At 32.3% G+C, this 21,297-nt stretch overlaps 1 protein-coding gene across 1 annotated transcript; it reads right to left on the bottom strand.

Moving 5' to 3' along the window:
• Window positions 1–216: 216 nt before the first annotated feature.
• On the bottom strand, window positions 217–11,788 carry LOC132731476 (uncharacterized). Its single transcript, XM_060717668.1, has 7 exons — window positions 11,632–11,788; window positions 8,166–8,328; window positions 7,602–7,668; window positions 6,735–6,870; window positions 1,731–1,864; window positions 745–889; window positions 217–233 (listed from the first exon to the last, which is right to left on the bottom strand). The coding sequence occupies exons 1-7, from the start codon at window positions 11,666–11,668 to the stop codon at window positions 217–219; spliced, it is 699 nt and encodes a 232-aa protein (XP_060573651.1). The 5' UTR covers window positions 11,669–11,788.
• Window positions 11,789–21,297: the final 9,509 nt, after the last annotated feature.

Raw genomic sequence — 21,297 nt, 5'->3', positions numbered from 1 at the left:
TTTTTAATCTTTTTCGGGGATCCACAGTCTAATTATGAAATATACAAAAAGTTACATTATCTATTCAACTTGAAACATTTTGAATATTATTAAAAAGCTGTTTATAATTATTTCATTTTTATGTATATTTTATTGAATAAAGGGAAGTTCAAGTCAAATACATTTATAAAGAAATCAGTGTTGACAGCTACAATATTCGGCAAATTATCTAGATAATCAATATTCTTTTGTTTCTGTTACAATGACCAATTTTCAAAATAACTATCATGCTTCATTGAACTAGACATATCGTCTTCAATGTGAAACGAGCCCCGTAATAAGTACTTAGTTTCTTATAATTCAAAACATACGAACTGGATATGTTTAGTGACATAATTATATTTGTGTTGTTATGTATATTTATGGACATGTACAATAGATGAAGGTCCTCTTGCCACAATATGGCTGTATTATATCCTATGTGATGAATAATGACATAGGCATTGTTCAGAGGGTATTGAGGGTATTGAATGAGTGAAAGTTCAACACTGAACGAGGTGATTAGAATAGTAACCAGCAAACCTCTTGCATATTGCTTGCTATTCTACTCAGCAAATTCAATGGTTTAATTTCCTCTCTAATATACATGTCTATAGAGAATATTTTGTTTAGTTCATTGTTAGATCGGAATATATGAATATTACAACGAGTGCGCACCAAAAAAAAAAATTTCAATAAATATGAAAATAGATAGTAAATTGATACCGGTTATAACACTTTCTATCCAAGTTTTGTGCAGGCTGACTGGAACCGTTGCTTGAACTTTAGAATCGCAAAACTGTTCGCCCGTTGTTGAAAGGCCCTGTAAAAGGGTACTTTTCTTTTTTGTACCAAATACAGGTAACCCCGGCTTAAAAATAAAGACTACACAATTTAGCATTTTCTATTTACACTGGTATAGTACCTTTACTGTATAAAAAGACATGAAGTTCATTACTCATAAACTATTTAAACTATGAATGACTTATTTTGGTCATATATTGTCCATTGACGTCACATCTGACGCCATATGGTGTCTTTAAATTCTTTTTCATATGCAGTGCATATTTTCTGTAACAATGCAGAGTAGTTCGACAATTCAATAGATGAAATGTTATGATTTTATTACTTTGTGCAATTCTGAAAACGATTAACAAGTAAAAAATGCAATAGAAAAAGAATTATGTAAGTTTTATATACCTTACAGGTAATACACTCGAACAAAAACTAAGTATTGTTTGACATTTATAACATTTATACGATTTACTGAATGAAGTGATTCTCGTTCTCAATATCAATAGTGTTAAAGTCTACAGCACTGACAATATTATTTTTTTTGACTTTTCAATATACTGTTTAAGACCTTGACGGTCTTTAAAAAAGTGTATGTGAACTAAAGTAAACACGGTGAGCCGAAACTGATTTATAATAAATATACTTCTAAATCGACAAAAGAACAGCTGCAAAAATACAAAAAAAAAGAAAAAAAAGAGAAAGAAATGAAAGAAAACGTCACTAAAATAAGGATGACTGATTTGTTCACTTACGCTCCGCGGGGCGCAAGGTGAAAACACGATGATACGACAGTCACGAACACTGTCATATTGTTGTGTTTGCGCCTGGCGCGACACAGAGAGAAAATATGACATGGCACAAATAAGCCACCATAAAAATATACAAATACATACTTTCATTGCTTTTTCTATACTTACAACGCATTTATTCTTTTTATTAACGTCTGCATTCAAGCACGTGTATTGTTTCTGATCAAATGTTTGTTTTAAACGTTTATCCTTTGTGCACTCTTTTGAATTGACATATGTGACGTCATTACTGGTAATCACGTCTGAAAAATCAATCAGAATTGAACAACTTTAAAAGTCTTTGAAAGCTTTTGTATACTGTAACTTTATTATGGTTACCATGATATATTTTAAATTGGTATGCCTTTAGTTACTTAAACTACTTGTACACATTTACCGGGTGTGGATTATTCTTTTCCGCATCGGTTACCTCCCTTGCTCACAGACGTATCTAGACATATAGGCAAAACAAAAACTATTCGATAATTTTTTGAAACAGGGTAAAATGTGGCTAAAATACGATAACAAAAACATTTTCAGCAAAAACACCCCCCCCCCCCCAAAAAAAAAAAAAAAATGTTTAATTGTCACACCGTTCTCGTTTTTTCGGCCGAAGGTTTTCAGTGTCATGTTTGCGTGCTGCTCAAGTTTTAGAATGAAAGTTTCAACAACTATATATAGTATAATTTTAAAACAATGTGTGCCTGGTTAGAAGCTCACTTGGTAAATCAATGTCACCGTAGTCACCGTATATTACTTTTAATGATTTGCACTTATATGTTTAAACCCTTCGCTCTGCCATGTTACTATGATGTTGTTGTTGTTCTCCCTTTTTCACTTGGTCCTTTGTATGATCATTTGTATATTATATTCGGTTCTTATGAATTTCTATTTCTATTTTATGTTTCTTTATTTTATATTCCATTTGTGTTTCACTCTTTAGCAACTAACTACATTTTTTTTTGTTAATTTTATTTAAAATTTTTAAAAATCAAACGATTTTAAACACACTACGGTTACGAAATATTAATAATTTGAATATATGGATATCACACACATCATTTCATTATATTTCTTACACAATTGCATATCAACCTGTGTACAAAAGATATTTTAACTCATGCAAGGAAAAAATTGGTCAAATAAGAAAAAGATACATAAAACACTCAAATGTAATGGTACCTAACTATGATACGAGCATCTAAATGCATGGAACAACACTGACAAGGACGCTTTGCCTACTGCACTATCAAGGCACATTAAAATAATTATGACAATTTACTCTGTGTTTCATTTATTAGGCTTCACCTGCTTTCCCTTTTTTCGCATCGTTATTAATTTCTATGTAAACATAGACCCAAGTTATCGTCCTTGGACAATACTTCTGCAAAAATGCCCCCATGTTAATATGTGAAAACAAGGTGTGAAACAAATCACTAATATTTAATGCAAATAAAACGTTTTTGATACGTTCATGTTTTGCACAATTAACATAATTCTGTTATATACATAGAATGAAAAGTAGAATACACTTTAAACTCAAAATTTTCCAAGAAGTTAAATATTATCTTTTTAAATTTTCATAGCGGACTTAAAAAGACGTAAACTGATAACCCGCTTGGTTTGCATTACTATTGTTGTATATAAACCAATTCAAGACCTATATGTGAAAATTAGCCTTCTTATCAATATGATAAGGCAATGGCATATGTTTTAAGTCTGCCCTTTAATAAAAAGGCGGACAACTCTTTGTCCCTTTCTCTTACGAAAAAGGATTTTTGTCCCTTTCTCATTAGAGAGAGGGAATTCTGTGATGCGTGTATGTGGTCGCACGGTCACGTTCTTTCAAACATTTCCTCGATGCATGTATGTGGTCGCATGATCGAAAATCTTAAATATTATGATAACGTAAACAAAGGCGTTTTGGTCCAAATTTTGTAATCTTAATTAGGAGAAATAAAAAAATCAAATACCTTTAAAAGACTAAATACAGAATAAGAAAGTTTTTTAAACTTCCTACATGCATTCATGCAAAGTTCTTTTGAACCTTTACGCCATTTGCAATGTTATCAGGGGAGATTATTGTAGCTGACTCTTTTTTAACACAACAGTCACCTCCCTGTTGAACGCTTACGCCATTTGCAATGTTTACCGGGGAGGTCACTTTAACTGACTCTCATTTCGCGCAACAGTCACCACCCTTTTGAACCTTAACGCCATTTGCAATGTTTTCAGGGGAGGTCACTCTAACCGATTATTTTCATAGAAACAGTCACCTCCCTCTTGAACCTTAACGCCATTTGCAATGCTATCTGGGGAGGTCACTCTTATCAACTCTTTTTGTAACGTAACAGTCACCTCCCTTTGAACCTTTACGCCATTTGCAATGTTTTCTGGGGAGGTAATTCTAAATGACTCTTAATTTCAATGAACGCAACTGTAACCTCCCCATTGAGCCCTAACGCCATGTGCAATAGTTATAGGGGAGGTCACTCTAACCACCTCTTCTTTTGCGCAGGGATAACCTCCCTTTTGAACTCTTACGCCATTAACAACATTTTCAGGAGAGGTCACTCTAACCGACTCGATTTTAAGAGCAACAGTAACCTCCCTTTCGAACTTTTCCCCATTTGCAATGGCAACAGGGAAAGTCAGCCAACTCTATTTTGAGCGCAACTGTACCCTGCCATTCTATTGGTCATTTCAAAATAACACTCTGAAATCTCGGAATCTGATTGGCCATTTTAAAATTAGTAAAATAACATAAAAGATTTTTTTCTGATATGGTACATGCGTCTAATTTTTTTGAAACGAAATATCTATATTCATAAGTTCTTTGACTATCAAGTTAAAGATCCTGTAACACAATTTTTTATGGTTTTATTTCATAAATATGATGCTCAAGATATGTCAATATTGTAAGTTCCAATAAGCATTATTTATAGAGATATTACCCAATTTAACATTTCATGTAAATAAAGGGAGCTAATTAGAATTTTATTTTCTATAAATTCTAGGTCAAATTTTCCAATAAGAAAAGAATGCATGTAATTAATTGATTCAATATAATTTGCACAAATATTTGCAGTACACATTTTATATATTCTTCGATGTTCGAAAATTGTTTAATTGGCATAATTATATACTATATGATATTTTGCATGTGTGGTATTCACATATACCAGCCCGCATAGCTCAATCGGTTAGAGCGCGAGACTTGTAATCTCGACATTGTGGGTTCGATTCCCGGGCTGGCCAACTAAAAATTACTAATCAGTCTTTCGGATGAGACTTTAAATCGAGGTCCCGTGTATGGGTGCTTAAACACTTGGCACGCTAAAGAACCAGGAGAAGCTTCTGGAATTGGGGCATCTTTCTGTATCTGTAATTGCACTATCCTCCAAAAAAATAAAATGACTAATACTCTTCTGGAGGACTCGCCCATATGGGCAACCGGTGGCGAGTATAAATAAACGCAAATACACACACACACAGTATTCACACAGGAACAATATCAGTCACAAAACATACAGGGTCTTTAAAGATATACTATGCTCAAATTTTTTATAAGAATTTTTTATAATTGCTACAAAGTCTTTTTGTATATACAAAATAAACACGTTCTGACTTGATACATATTTAAAGTACTTAACACTATAGGTAGTAAAAACTGGCAGTTTTTAAAGACAGGACCAACTTTACTTGCCCCGTAATAGAGAACGCAGCTTCTCATGCATAGTTTATTAATTCTTTTATTCAAATTGAACATATTCAATAAAAGTTTCAGTGGTTTCAATAAATTTATGGGATTAAAATATTTTTCTTAAGGATGACAGAACATCTTTAAATTCTCTTTAACCATGCCTTCTCCTACACGTAATAAGTTCCATATTTCCATGTATCCTACAGATTATTTTAGCTTTTTCACGATCGAGCTGGGACATACGGTAATTAACGTATGTCCCAGATACTAGGCTCAATATCATAATTCTAATGATTTTTTCCATGTTTCCAAAGACACGATATGCAAATAAACCAGTTTTAGTTCGGCTGAATATCTTTTTTAAGATACTTCTTGTTTTTCTTTGTTTTTTTAGTTTAGTTATCTGTCATGAATTTTGGACTTTGTTTGCTTTATTCAAGGGCAGATAATTCACACCGAAGGTAACACTATCTTTTTTTTTTCTTATTGTCATGTTCTTAACGTCCTTTAGAGTCATAGAAGGAATAAAGAGCGGACTGCCTTTTCTCTCTCCTTTAAGTCATAAAACCTGGCATATTTTAAATAATTTTAAGTCCCTTTATTCAAACTGGAAACTGGAACGGAAATGCTTTATGGAATTGCGTGCTTTTTTGCATTGTGGCCAACAATGAAAAGAAAGAACATAATCCAGAAGTAAAAAACAAGTTTTTTTATGTTTTCCGCCCTTGAAATGAACTCAAATAAGGCAATAATTTAGAATCAATGTTCGTCAAGTTATGTTATAACACAAAAGTGAGATCGTTGCCACTCAATTTTATTTTCGCTTAAACTATTTATGTTATCGTATTGTTACAACATGGTAAGTACTTTTAAGAAATTCTATTTTAATTTTCTGTTTTAATTCTGCCTATTCGTCTTTATGAAAACTTCCTAAAACCGTTTTTAATGATATAATTAACTAGTAACATTGTTTGAGATGACTATCTTAAATATCGATTTTGTCCGGTATAATAAAATAAATATGACATTCCATTCATGGTTGTTAAAAAGGAGTGTTCACCCTCGAGTCTCGGCTGCCTCGGATTACATCAAACAATAATTGTCGGGGTTGAACATTCAATTTAATCATCCTCAATGGAATTGTTGTTCATATTAATATACATTTGCATCTAAAGAAAAAATGTGGTAAAAACATACATTGTAATAAACTTACTATAAATCCTAACGAATGTCCTCCTTGGTGATGTGCTCACCCTATGATGCAAATAAGACGGTGTCTTTGCATTGGAACTTAAGCAAGGACGGTTAACACTACGATTGCATGTTAATATTTTGAATAATTTCTTTGAGTTTATTATTTCAATGGGAATTTTATTACAATATTACATTAATAAAGATATAAATGTATTGAAAAGAATATTCGTTCTTACCTTTAGAATTTAAATTGTATAATTGATATTGATAGTTGTTCGGTACTAAGCTCGATGCAAACTCTGTAAACTTGTCCATGACCCCTGCGGTGGCATCCAACTTAAGGAGCACCAAAAGACCTTTGCCCTCGGGACTCTTTCAAATAAAAAATAAGAGATTAGATACATAGTTGGCTTTTTAAAATCATTGAAGTGCTTGCTAGCGCTTTCTTACAACATGTGATAAAATAAATCTTGTACTCATGTTCTTAAAATATCAAAGTAAGTGCAACAATTACTACCACATGACGTCATGCGTATATGCCGCAGAAATATGTAACGCAATTAGTTTTTACATATTGATTTTAAATGAATAACAGTTCAGAGTAACTGATATACAACAAACAATTTGTATGTAGTCTTCAATGTGACATCATAGTTAAACATAATATTCTTGTTGCCACATTCATTAAATTTCGTTTGGATAAAATTTTATTTTTAAGATATCCTTACCGGCATTATAAAATCTTATTTGGACCGTATACATAGTATAACATTGCGTTTATAAATACGTCATAAGATAATGTTTACACATAATAGCAAACCTTATTACGTTTGAACAAAATCGTATCTAAATTATATATATTCATTAATTTTAATTGAACAATAATTTCTATAATTTAAAAAAGGTTATAAATTTCGTTTACTTGGGATAAAATCAGTGTAATAATATTGAAATATGTGTATGGACTTTTTATACTTAGGGAAACTGTTCCAGCTCTTACAAATTTACTTAAGTAATATAATAATAATGTTCTAGCCATGAAAAATAAAGAAATTTAAATTCATTATTTTAGAAATTTAGATGTAATACGTTAAAGAACTTACCCTTTCCTCAGCAATGACTTTACTTTGTTTTCCATTTGAAAAAGTTACTTTAATCTTCGATAATTTTCTGAAAATGATCAGTAATAGCAACCGTTTATATATGGTATGGTCATATAACCTGTCAGGACGATTAAAACAAATCTATAATACAGCAAACCTTTTTTTTTTGTGTATGGAAAAGTGAGATTGTTTCATAAACTGACAGCAGCCGTGTATATTATTAGTTATACATGTAAATATTTTTGACAATATGGCCCTATATTAACGGATAATTGGAAATATGATCCGAGCCACTAGGCGATATTGCAAACAATATACGGCAATATAACCTGTCAGAATATTTATAACGAATTTATATACAACAAGCATCTTTTTGGGGGATTTCTTCATAAATTGACAGCAGTCGTGTATATAAAACTAATTAAACGTACGATTATCCAATGAAAAGCGACGTTACAAGCGTGCAGTATCAAATTTTAAAAAATCATTTTGATATAAACGTCGCGATTATCCAATGAAAAGCGACGTTACAAAAATGAAGTATAATATAGAAGATTTAGTTACCTTGAGTCAACACATTCTCCGAGTGTGAGTATCCAGTCTGAATTGACCTGTAGGCCAGCACATTCGTCATTTTTTATACCAATAAATACAGTCCATTTTGCTACATCACTAGATTTTTCATATGTTTTTATTACAGAGCGAGCTAAGATACTACTTGTTTGACCTGAAATAAAAGAGAAACTTAACAAATGTGTGATATCTTTTTCAAAGAATACGCTCAGTTGCTACTTATTTGGCATGCCATAAGAGAGAAAGTAACAAGCTGTGCTGTATTTATCGGATGTTAAGCTGAAATACGTATTGTTTGGTTTGAAATTAACGAGAAACTAAGCAAGTCCGTGCTTTATTTATCACAGGACAAACTAAAATTAAACTTGTTTGGTCTGAAATTAACGAGCGAGGGTTATATTTTCAAACAACCGTTTATATACGGCTCTATAACTTGTCAATAATCTTTATAACGAAATTATAATAAAACAAACGTTCTTTTTTATAAAATGTAATTTCTTCATAAATTGACGACAGCCGTCTATAAAAATATATAAACATCACGATCAGACAATGAAAAGCGATGTTACTAACGTGCAGTATTATAAAACATGAAATAATTGATCATTCTTTGTATCAATTATATACCATTACATTAGTAACGAAATATAAAAACAAATAAAGTTTACGGCCACTTGTCATGGTTTTTGCTTGTTCTTTTGGGTTCTAAGTTACACCGAAATTGCAAAGGTCAAGTGACAATTGTTCAGCTTTACTGGTGGAGGGATATCTCGATATCTCATGTGAATTTTCATTCATTATTTTGTTAAGTGAAAGCACCGACATTCCGTAAGACAGTTTGACCAAGTGGTTTTGTTACGGTTTAGAATGTTTAAAAAATCTGATTTGTGTTTCTGTCTTTTTTTCGTAAACAACGGTTCGATATCTTAAAATAACTTATTAATAAGTTATCTAATTAACGGTTTCTCTGAGGATCTTAACCTATGTATTATTACTCTATGACTAATCATAGAAATTAAATTTTGTGGTTTTAAGAAAAACTTGTTCTTATTACTTAACCTCTTAAACTCTGTATGAGTAATAAGATGTATCGTCATATATGACATCATTTATAAATATATAATTGATAAATTGCTGGGGCGTATCAAATGTTTTTTTTTCATATTCATTTATCCTTAAAGGCCCACTAAGCCCCTAAAATGCTCCTTTTGTAATTTCTCAAAATATTTTTATTTTCAGTGTCCTGTTACAATTTCTGAAAGAAAAAAACAACAACAAACAACAACAACAACAACAAAACCACCATCAACAACAAAAAAGCATTGATTCCTGCTTTTTGATAAGATCTTGTACTTTGTATGGAAAGCAAAATACCATTGTGTTTACATGTTGCTGCATTTACGAATAATGATTTCACGGTTTGGATTTGAGCATCACATATGTTTTAAATCCATAATCGAAATATTACTGAACCTATGACTGGTACTTCGAATTCTAATGAAGAAAAAACATTTTGACGCAAAATGGGTCTTTAGCATGCTGAAGTTTTGAATCAGTTTTGTCCAGCTTCCCATTTTGTTCGGAACTGTCCTTAATCAATTTTTTGACATATGTGTTTACATGTTGCATAAGGTATTTGACTAGCCTATGGTCAATTTCATATCAAATCTTCTAAAAACTAAATAAAAAATATATGTGTCAAAGATATCAAAATTTATAATCTCATACTTGTAAACAATCCAAAATTGTGGACGACGGACATTTTAAATGATTTTAATAGTTATCACTTGCACACTGTGCTCAGGTGAAAAACATGATTGTATATTATTAGTTATAAAGATTTTTAACGGGTAATATGGCCCAATATGTACGGCTGTTTGTAAATATAACCCGAGCCGCTAGACTCGGGTTATATTATCAACAACCAACCCAAGCCGCCGAATTTATAATACTGCAAACTTCCTTTTTTAGAGAAAAAAGTGATAATCTTTATAACTTATTATATACAAGGCTGCTGTCGAATATGAACCTGGCGGCTTGGGTAATATTTACAACAACCGTTTATATAGGGCCATATAACCTGTCAACAATCTTTATAACAATTTATATAAACTTCATGATTATCCAATGAAAAGCGACGTTACAAACGTGAAGTGTATAACTAGATCACAATCTTTCATCAATTAACTTTTAATGTAAACTTAATGTACTTTAAATTTTCAACATACATGTATAATTAGCCTTAAGGTATTTACATAAACAATTCTATGATTATTAAGCAAGATGTAAATAGTGCGCAGTTTTTATGTATTCTTTTTGTAATTACTTAAACCCCAAAAGTTGTTCGGTCTATATTTCAATCATATTAAAAATTAGAAGATACTGCCCCAACACTTATAATTTACAGAAACAGATTGAGCAAGAACGTTTTAGCTGACTTTGACAAATTTCAACTTCAGTCTACTCTTTTCAGACTTCACACTTCATATAAGATATCTCACAAAGTGTGGCATAATGAAGTGTTAAGCTTCAAGTATGAAGATAAAAGTGTGATGCCTGTTTTGAAATTTAAATTTTACGAAGTTTAAAAGCTGAATTCTGTAATTTTCAGTGTGAACTGGGTCGTTTGTAATAAGAATTTCAAAGCTGCACTATGTAATTAGCATTGCGAATTGTGAAGTTTAAGTGTGGAATGTAAAATGTGACTTGCAAAGTACGAAGTTTGAAACTCTCGTAGTTAACATGTAAAAATATATGATGACATCAAACTTCAAACATTTAACGTCATACTTAAAACTTCACACTCCGACCGTCACACTTTTAAAGCCAAAATATCAAATTACATACTTCATACTTCTTATGTAAGAAGAAAAACTTTGAACGTTCAATACATTATATATGGAATAATATGGCATCTGAATTTTGAAGAATTATGATCGAAGATTATTGACAGCCTTCCGTTTTTAACACAAATTATTAATTCTATTTCAATATTTATCATGTTTTTTTCTTATTTATAGTATTATAAAGATCAAGAATGGCGAAATTCTGTAAATTTAACTGTCCAGCACTAACCGTGAAAAAGGCGAATATTCAAATAACAAATAGCACACGGTTTAAAAATTAAAATTATCCGCCCTTTTCCAAAAAAGAAGAATTAGAAAATTTCACTTGAGAGTTTCATGTTTTTTTACAACCATGGCAATTTACGCTTGGCTTTGCCTACCACCTCATAATCATTTCATCCGAACATTATAGTAACAAAATGTGAGCGGTGAATATTTTCTACAAATCGTTCCCGCGTGCAGACCATTCTCTCTGAAATAAATACAAAAGATAAACGATTCGCTAAAATATGTACTATATAAACTGTTTTTTTTTCCACATAATATTCGTGATACCTCCCCATCTATCAAAACTACAATTTCTTTTTATTTTTGATTAAAAAAGTACTTACTGATTAGAAAAGAAATAAGGAAAAGTTTGTTATCCATTTATTTTGGCACAGATGTTTTGTTCCTCGAATTATTTTTTTTTAAGTTTTAATAATTATTTTGTTATAATAATAATATTTTCATCAATTATTCGTTGTTTTTGTTTTGTTCTGTTTTTGTTTTGTTCTGTTTTTTTTTTCAACAAATTGACTATATGTTTAAAAATTCCTATTTTGTTTTATAATATTTTCATCAATTGTATTAATATATATACTCTATTTTATAAATTTATTTAATAAGAAGCCGTAGGCGAATTGGCATTACCAAAGTAATGCATCGTATTCATTTATCTGCGCAAATATCTTGTTCCATGTTTAATTAAAAAGTAGAAGATCCCACGTAATTCAACAAGTTTTGACGTTAAAATGGTATTTTCATGACCATAAAATGAACTATTTATGCCGATAAACATTTTACACAAAGTCAAATATATTTGTTTCATATTATTGCGTATTTACAAATGTTTGAGGTTAAATTAATCATGATGTTTTCAGCCTAATCTGCTTACAGTACATTTTATTTATTTATTGTTTCATTTTATTTTTTTTCGTTCAGTTAAAATTATTTAAAATTCCATGATGACAAAATTCTTCGTATTTGAAACGAGTTTAAGACTGACCTTCATCTCATAGAAACATATGTCATTTGGTGTCTGTTCGGGACTTTTTAACCGAATGCTTATATAATTGCAGATTGAGGGATACGTTACACGAAACATCCCGTTTTTTTTCCAAAACAGTGCACCAAACCCTTAATTTTAACTCAATTAAATGCTTTATTTAATTACCCTTGAGAGATTTTTCCATGGATTTTTTTTCATGATAAAACATTTACATAAAGTTGAAAATCCAATAACTTTTTACTAAAGGTCGGCGACATGGTAAACTTCTCAGTATTATAAAAGTATAATAAACTTTTTGAACTAACGTTTATTATCACCTCTACAAGTACGACAATCATGTTAGTCTTAAATAAATATGTTATCTCAGATTTATCGTTACTAGTTGACTCGTATTAGTGGCAGCCGACCTAAAATTAACAATTTTGAAAAACAGTTTGGCCAGAAACACAATTACATATATTTCAAAACCTTTTACACAGGCAGATAACCAGTTGCACTGCAATATTCAAGGATATATGAAATAAATGGAAGAAAATGATAGTTTACATGCATTGCTCCAAACAAAAAGACTTATAGAAATTTATATATACCCCAACCCACCAAAAATCACACACACAATAATAATAATAATAATAATAATAATAATAATAACAATAATAACAATAATGATGATGATAATGATGATAATAATAATAATAATAATAATAATAATTATGATGATGATGATGATGATGATGATGATGATGATAATAATAATACTTATATGGCCATAATGGCCCAATGACACAGACATTTCGAGGGAATTTCTTTTTCCGTAATTATATCCCGTGTGGGTTTGTCATTCCGATGTTTGAATTTGGGTGCTCAGCCTATTACAGATATCATCGAGATTCTCTGGGACCCGATGCGACAGAGGTCGGTAGAACACCAATCTTCGGTTGATACCCTTACGCCTCGTCCCAGGCTAAGCAAGACGACCGGTTACGAACTGAGTTTATGCATCCCATAAACCACATATATTTTTCGCAACTAAAACCTCATAGTAGGAGAGTATCGTTTACTGAAATACTTCAGACCGTCCTAACCATCTCTCTTGTATGTACCGGGGTACCAGTGAACCAGTGTTATTACGGTGCTTCTCATGAGGCCCGCTTCGCGGTGCCTGACGTTGGCTTGACATAATTATATGCCCATATGACCATATGCCGCTTTTCATGGAATGGCACTAACCTGTCACATTTACGGTTCCATGATAACCGTCATATGAACACATCTGCGGATGTTTCAAAATTCTCAATTTTACCAGTTCTTTTTAAATGTTGAATTCTGCTTAAGCCGGTGCTAGGGGGCGTGGACGGCAGTTTGCACTTGACAGTACCGTCCATGAACAGGCTCATTCAAACCTAGCCTGCAACATTTTCAATTTTGCCGTGTTGGGCTTTCTTTAGGGATTCATATTTGTCTCTTTTTTTCCCCGGTGAACATACATCCAACCTTTCGGTTTTCGGAGTCATCTACTGTACTCAGTGAACATACAACCAGCATTTTCCCCCTGAGCAGATGTTTCAGACACAACTCAGCACAAGGAAGCTACACATTCTCCCCGACACACATCTGAACCTATATCCAGAGGTGACTTGGTGTTAGGGGAAGCCCATGCAGCTGCGCGGGTGCCTGCTGAACTACAGGACTCTTCGAACTCTGCTAGGCCGGTGAGCTCCCCAATTAAAAGTCATGGAAGTGCAAGATACTCCAGAATTTGCCAAATTCCTTTAAAAAGTATCACGAACACAAAGTGAAATCAATGGCGATTTCAAAAATCCCCAATTCACTGTCAGTCATACGTTTAGATTTTCCAAAATTTCTTACTTGTTTGGCGCCAACTGACAATGCTTGATTTTTCAACTTTCTAACCTCCAATCGGAAATTCATAAGCACATACAATGCTACCCAAATGTTTAGTTTCGGGTAAATTCCCCAAAATACTGATTACTTCCTAAAAACAACCAAGAAACAATTACAATGACATAGAGATATCAAAAGTGTTCAGTACGTAACATTCTAAACACGATGTCTGAGTTATTAAGAATAATATGAAGTACGAATATGTCACATACCACCTTACACTTATGTCTTTATCACATAGGCCATACTACTTTATTGATTTTCCAATCCATAAAACCCTTAAATCTAATTTTAAATTTCAGTTTTCATACTACTAAGGCTGTGTTTTTGCTAGAATTATGAATCGTTAGACTGATTAAAATCATCTTGCGTATTATAGATTTCAAGCAGCATGTCTCCAAATTCATATCCATGAAAAAAATGAAAAAAGGTACAAAATATGGTGATAAATACTGCAAAATTTTTAATTGCACAGAAATGTAAATCATTAAATGTATCGTGATCCTTTTCTATTTTCCTAAAAATCTGGTACATTTGATTTTCAAGTTCTCCTGGAATATTTTGGCGCATCAGGAGGCATGTGTAAATTTTCCTCTGGCTTCTTTGCCTTATGATTATTTGATTAAAGACCAATGATCTGTATTACTTAATAAATGTGCATGGATCACCAAATTGAATTAAATATATTAATTTTATTTTCCTCGAGACTTTCTTTTTATATTTGAAAAAAAAGAAAGATTTATATACGTCTTAAACAACTCATGAAATTTATATCCAATGAAATCCTATTAAACATTATTTTATCTCGATCACGTTTTCTATATATCAACCAATAAAATCCTTCTTTATTTGCTAATCTTTAATCCTTGCTTTCTTTCTACTTAATAGTTCTTAGCCTTATCACAGCGCTATGCACTGTGCAACTAGGAATATAGAAATTAGGTATATCTTTTAGGAATGTAGACTGTTCACCGCACTGCCAAAATACCAACTCCCAATTTGATGATGATGATTTTAGTTTTTTTATACTGAGCGCCGACTATGCCATATGTCCCAGACTACCAGCCTCTGTTACGTCACTGGTCGTAGTTACGTCGCTGGTCGTAGAGCCTGCAACGGAGGTCTTCTCAAGCCGTCTTTCGACCTAGGACTAGGTTCGTCGCATCTTTAATGCAGATGACATTAGAAGGAAAAGCACCTCTTACTGGAGACAGCAGCACTTCGTAGAGCCACACCCTTCGCCGTTGGTTAGGTCACACCAGCTAAGTGACCTAACTAGGTCACCATCTGGTGTGACCTATGAACTCCTCCGAGCGACGTGCACGCCACGAAGGGAAGTCGAAGTAACTCCGGATTTCAAGCATTATTATGCACTTTATATTGATTCGGGACAGCTTGCTTCCTCTTTTGTTTTCCTTATCTTGTAGATGCATGAACATATTACTATTATTGAATCAATCATTGCTTACCTTTTAAATATGCGTAACCTGAAAATGTATTAACATGACTCGGGAACCATCGCCAAAATACCTGTAGGATACCTGTAGGGTGATTTTGGGCTCTGATAGAAGGGCTAGGCCCTTTTTCAGCCTCTCACCTTTTGTCAAACTTTCGCCACTACAATAATGTAATTCATGCTGGTCTCATCGCTAGTACAATTATTTATATGCACTTACACAGTTTTCAGTTTACATTGTTGTATATGTCATACATGATGATACAGTTAACATCTTAAATTTGGTATGGTACTTCTCCGGTCCAGTGATGATCCAGCTTGATTTTAAATTCATGGACACTTTTACAATCTACTACATTAAGGTAAATTATTCCATGTTTTAATTACTCGTCGTGAAAACTGATTCAAGCAATGAGTTGTCCTACTACGAGGCTTTTCTAGTTTTAAATCATGTCCTCTTATAACCAAACTATTTTTAAAGTGCAGTAATCTAAACCTTTAATAATTTTACATGTCTGAAACATGACACTTCTTATCATTTCTACGACGAGTTAGACTTGTCACTTTAAGCTTTTTATACGGTCAATGTATGTCAGATCTTACAATGATGGAACTAGCTTTGTTGCTCTTTGTTGAAGTTTTACTAGACTTGATATATCTTTGATATGTCTTTGATTATTTATGGATTCCATACGACATTTTCAAATTCTACATACGGACGCATCAACACCTTTACAATTTAACAAACTAAATAAGGTATATTCATCTAAAACTCAAAGGACCTGTTTATAAGATCTAGAATACTGTAAGCCTTGTTAATCTTTGCAGAAAAATGCTTGCTAAATTTAAAATCTGTTTTTTTCAAAAGCAACTCCTATATCACAATCCTCTTGAGTATCTGATTTTGCGGATTTGTATGACCATAATGCATCACCTTACATTTATCAACCTAAAACTTTATATCCCATTTTTCTGCCCAGTTCATAATTGAGATTGAGACAATATCATCTTGGAAAACACCTGACTTACTAGTTTGTGTATACAATTTTGTATCATCGGCAAAAATTTTGATACTTGATTTAACATTATCTGTGATATCATTCACAAACATAATAAAAAGGACGGGCCCCAACACAGTCACAGGGGATTCTGTCATTTTTTTCCTTTCCCACTATATATATAATATGACAAGGGATACAACTCAAAATTGCTCAAGTCATGAAAAAGTAAATAGAACGCAGTATACAACATTTTTTATTCTTTTGATTGTTGGACATTGATGAAAGAATCGATAATTTCAAAAAAAATGACTCACTTTGTAACATGGACAAGATATTATTAAAAATAACCTTTTATGTTTCATTTTTACACACGTTCGTAAAATTTCGGTTTGTAAAATTACACGTGTAAAACGACATCTAATGCAAACGTATGCTCATATAAGAAAGTTTAATCAGGTTATCAGTTAAATATCAATCATCTACCACCATCAATGATGCAATCATTAACTTCTGGTACAAATTATTGTAACAATTATTGTCTGTTTTGATAAGTTCTATCCTCGGCTTCCATTTTGATGTTGCCCGTATGTTCCAATGCGTAAATCCAACTTCTGTTAGTAACTGTCAATTTCATTGGCTAATGAACAATAATAATCCGGATAATAACGGCATATAGCCGCGACAAATAGCAGTTTTTTCATCAGCCAATGAAAATACTCGGAACATAAACACACCTGCAAAATGGATGACAACTTGACAGCCAATGTAAATATTGAAATGTTAGCTATTTCCTGCAATGTTACAGGTTTTAATGAAGTGTTTGTAGTAGAACTTGGTAAATGACTCGTTCATATATTAACTTCTACAATTACTTTGATGGAATAGAGGATATTTTATACAGTTTACACGTCTGAATGCATTTTACGAACCCGTGCTGGTAGTGCGAGGCCACGACTTGTATCCCTTGTTTATATTATATATATTGATTTAATAAAATAATGACAGATTTCCCTGTGAACACAGTTACCTTGAAGTACTTCACCATCCACTAGCTGCTTTCCACAATGAAAAATATCTTACCTCATCTACATAAACTATACAAATGCGAACTTCTGCTTATTGTAAAGTAAAAAGTAATCAAATTAAGAAAACATCATAAAGCATGTTTGATACCAACTTACAGATACAATTTAAAAGAATTCTTGATTGTACACAAATACACAAATGATGTGAACTTAATAAGGGGAAGAAAGTTTTCAATTTTCTCTAGTGTTTATTTCTAACATAATTTTTAAACTTTAAAACCTGATGTCCAAACGAATGGACGTGTATACCATGTTTCCTGGCAAATGTTTCAACCAATCGCTTGCCATATTGTAATACAGTTATCTAATCCAGTTATGGAAGATACCCTGTTAGTTTACGGAAGGTCAGGTATGTACTCAATACTAGAAATAATGTCCTAATTCACTAATAAAGCTGGAGAACCACAATAGTATAGAAGACTTGACAATTTGTTTAATTTTGGTTAAATCAGCAGGTTAATGTCCTGGTGGATGTCGTACCGGATGTCGAGCCAGCAGAGAATTCGTTAAAAAATTTAATGTACTTCTGAATATTCTGTCGAATGTCGTGCCAGCAGAATATTCGATAAATTCCAATGTCCTGGTGAATGTCCTACCGCGTGTCGTGTCAATACGGGATTCGGTAAAGTTTGAAACGTGTTGCAAAAATTCTCTGTTGTGTTTGTGCTATTTCGTTTTCATCTCACCACTGTCGCCAGTGTTATGAAATTTTTTGTTTATTCACTCTTTTCGTTTAAAAAGTAAACCATTTATATGCTGGTATAATGAATAAGAAAAGACCAAGTGAAAGCAGGATTATATTTATTGCAGTAAACCAAATTAATGCATCATTTCTATTTTCTGCCAACAGTCAAAACCAAAGTAACAGTCTTAACAACTTCCATTGTATACACACCGGTCTCTCAAATATCGACCTGTGTCTTACGACGCATTACTCACCCCAAATGAGGGTAAAAATGACTCCGACATAAAGAAGTCCGCGTAGGGATGACAATTTTATTTTATAAAACACTATATATCGTTTCAAGTGATTAAAATCGTTTATTGCTTCCAAGGGATCACTGTTTTCCAGATTTTAATATTGCAAGTGCTATTGATAGTTCGACTGTTACTATTTATTCAAATATTCAAAACTTCTTTCACTTTCGGTTTTAAACATACTATCACGCGTGCTGAACGAAACTGAGTTTGTAAAACCACTAATGGATTGTCAGAAGGAGTGTTTGATGCATGTTTTGAGTAAAAATGATGCAATAGCTATGTTGCCAACAGGGTATGGAAACAGTTTAATTTTTCAACTGGCCCCGTTTGCGTTTTATTCTATCACTTCGGTGTTCAAGCCGCCATGTAAAAAGTAGTGCGTTCCCATCATGCTTAGAGTGGTTTCACACAGGTCAGTAAGACTGGTGTACACAATGAACAACTTAAACAAATACATCTCTTCAATTAACTATCAAAAACTAACTCCAAAAATAACCATTAAAAATCTATCATTATTTAATCTCTTATCAATTACGATAAGAATATGGGATATATCAAAGTCGTCTACCCTTTAAAAAGGGCGGACAACTCTTTGTCCCTTTCTCGTATGAGAAAGGGAATCCTATGATGCGTGTATGTGGTCGCACGGTCACTTTTCTTACATGTCCTCGATGCATGTATTTGAAGGAAAATGACTGTGTGATCACTTTCCCGTATTACAAAATTCCCCTTTTCATACGAAAGTCAAAATACTATCCGCCTTTTTTCAAAGACAAAATATGTCATGTTCTTATCGTTATTTTATCGTTGTCTGGTATTTTGGATTTGTGAAGGGACCTATGGTGTCTTTATAAAGGCCGTTATAAGTAGCGAAAACAGCTGTGAAGAAACAAAGCGTAAACTTGAGACATAAAACATGACAGCAATTCAAATATATCTGAGTTAGGATCAATCATAGATCGTTGCTTTTAAATAGCAAGATACTGAATTCTAAATGCATTTTCAAATATAATTAAACAGATGTCACAAGAAATGCAAAGTATTTCAAGGCTAGGTTTGATCTTGTCGCATTACAACATGAATATATAGTCACTTTTTTCTCACTTGTACAGATATATTTGTATCAATCGACGAGTCCAATTAAGTAATGACCAATAATATACGGTTAAATCTGTTTCTCTATGATTTAGAATTTTGTTTTGGGTGGTATTTACTGACACATAGACCCTCGACCTCACCCTCGTCTTTGTATACTAGGGACGGGTAACCGGGTGTAATTATAGCTCGGGTAGCCTGGTGTTATATTAATACATGTTCTACATTGTACGTGTCCAACCCTACATTTGAGCTTACAGTTAATATAATTCATTGTGTTTTCGTGAGAATTTAGGATGTTTACTACTCATACATTTTTTAAACAAAGTATATGAAAGCGAACATGGATTTAAGTTGATATGCATGGTGCACCCCATTCGTTTAGAAAAACAATATTTATGGAAGATTGCAATTTGTCTTAGTTTCTTCAGTAATGTAAATATGCTTAAGTCTTGGAATATTCCAAACATTGTGTTAGAAATGGATTTTTTTCACTATTTGGATAAAACGTATTTAAAAGTTATGAAAATGTTTGTTTGTTTGTTTGTTAATTAACCTAAAACTGTGGATTTTCGTATACAAAATAAAGCCCCTAAGAAATCTGCAGATCATTGTTTATGATCTTTATTGAACAACTTCATATTGTGATTATTTTTTGTTTTGTTTATATTTTGTGCGTGTTCTTTTTACATGTCTTAACAAAGCCACACCTAGTACAGGCTCAAACTAAGTAGCACTGAGGACCAACTTAATATGCTTAAACATTTTCATCGGTTTTAAAGATATACTGGTTTACGGTTGAAACATATGTTGGTTAATTAAACTCCAATATGAGGACGCCATTCATTCTCATTAAATGCATTGATCGGATATTTGTACGATTTTGATTATTGTGTGTGTAAAATATGAACTTTTATTAATAAAAATCGAAATACTGTTTATCCAGTAAAAAGTTTCTTTATATTACCCATTCGTGTCTTGTTTGATGCAGTTTACTTTTTAAATTTTAAAGAAATGTTTGTTATCGTGGTTTCAGATATGTCAAACATTGAACATCTCAAACACTATACAATTGTAAAAGACATAAACAATGCTGAATCTGTTCATTCATTTCAACAAGTAATGTTATAACCGAAGTTTGTTTGTAGTTAGACCGCCACAGGGATATTTGATTCTTACATTGTCTTTTGCATATATAGTAGACCATTTCTTATTTATTTTCGTTTGCCCATTGTATACTTGCATATGATGGTATTATATTCACATTCATACGGTAATGTCTGGGTTACTGCCGACAAGTATTGGCCAAATTAATATATTTGAAAGTGAATCTTATTGCAAATGTATAAGAATCTGGTTAGCTTTTCGCTTTTTTATTTTGAACCATTTGCTTTTCGCTCTTTTGTTGAGAACCATTTACTTAAAGAGCCATGTGTTAAAATGTATTGTGGAGCAATAAAATTAATAACTGCAAATGCTTTATA

This window comes from Ruditapes philippinarum, unplaced genomic scaffold (assembly GCF_026571515.1).
Source record: "Ruditapes philippinarum isolate M1 unplaced genomic scaffold, ASM2657151v2 ctg5429_1_1_1_1, whole genome shotgun sequence".
Classification (NCBI taxonomy): domain Eukaryota; kingdom Metazoa; phylum Mollusca; class Bivalvia; order Venerida; family Veneridae; genus Ruditapes; species Ruditapes philippinarum.
This window is presented reverse-complemented; position numbering and strand designations above follow the sequence as displayed.

Excerpts from the sequence above, each read along its gene's own strand:
- LOC132731476 (XM_060717668.1), bottom strand. The coding sequence starts at position 11,668 with ATGGATAACAAACTTTTCCTTATTTCTTTTCTAATCA. Across the intron at positions 7,669-8,165 it reads GGAGAATGTGTTGACTCAAG|AAAATTATCGAAGATTAAAG; the intron begins GTAACTAAATCT and ends GATCATTTTCAG. Across the intron at positions 6,871-7,601 it reads AAGTCATTGCTGAGGAAAGG|AGTCCCGAGGGCAAAGGTCT; the intron begins GTAAGTTCTTTA and ends TTTATTTGAAAG.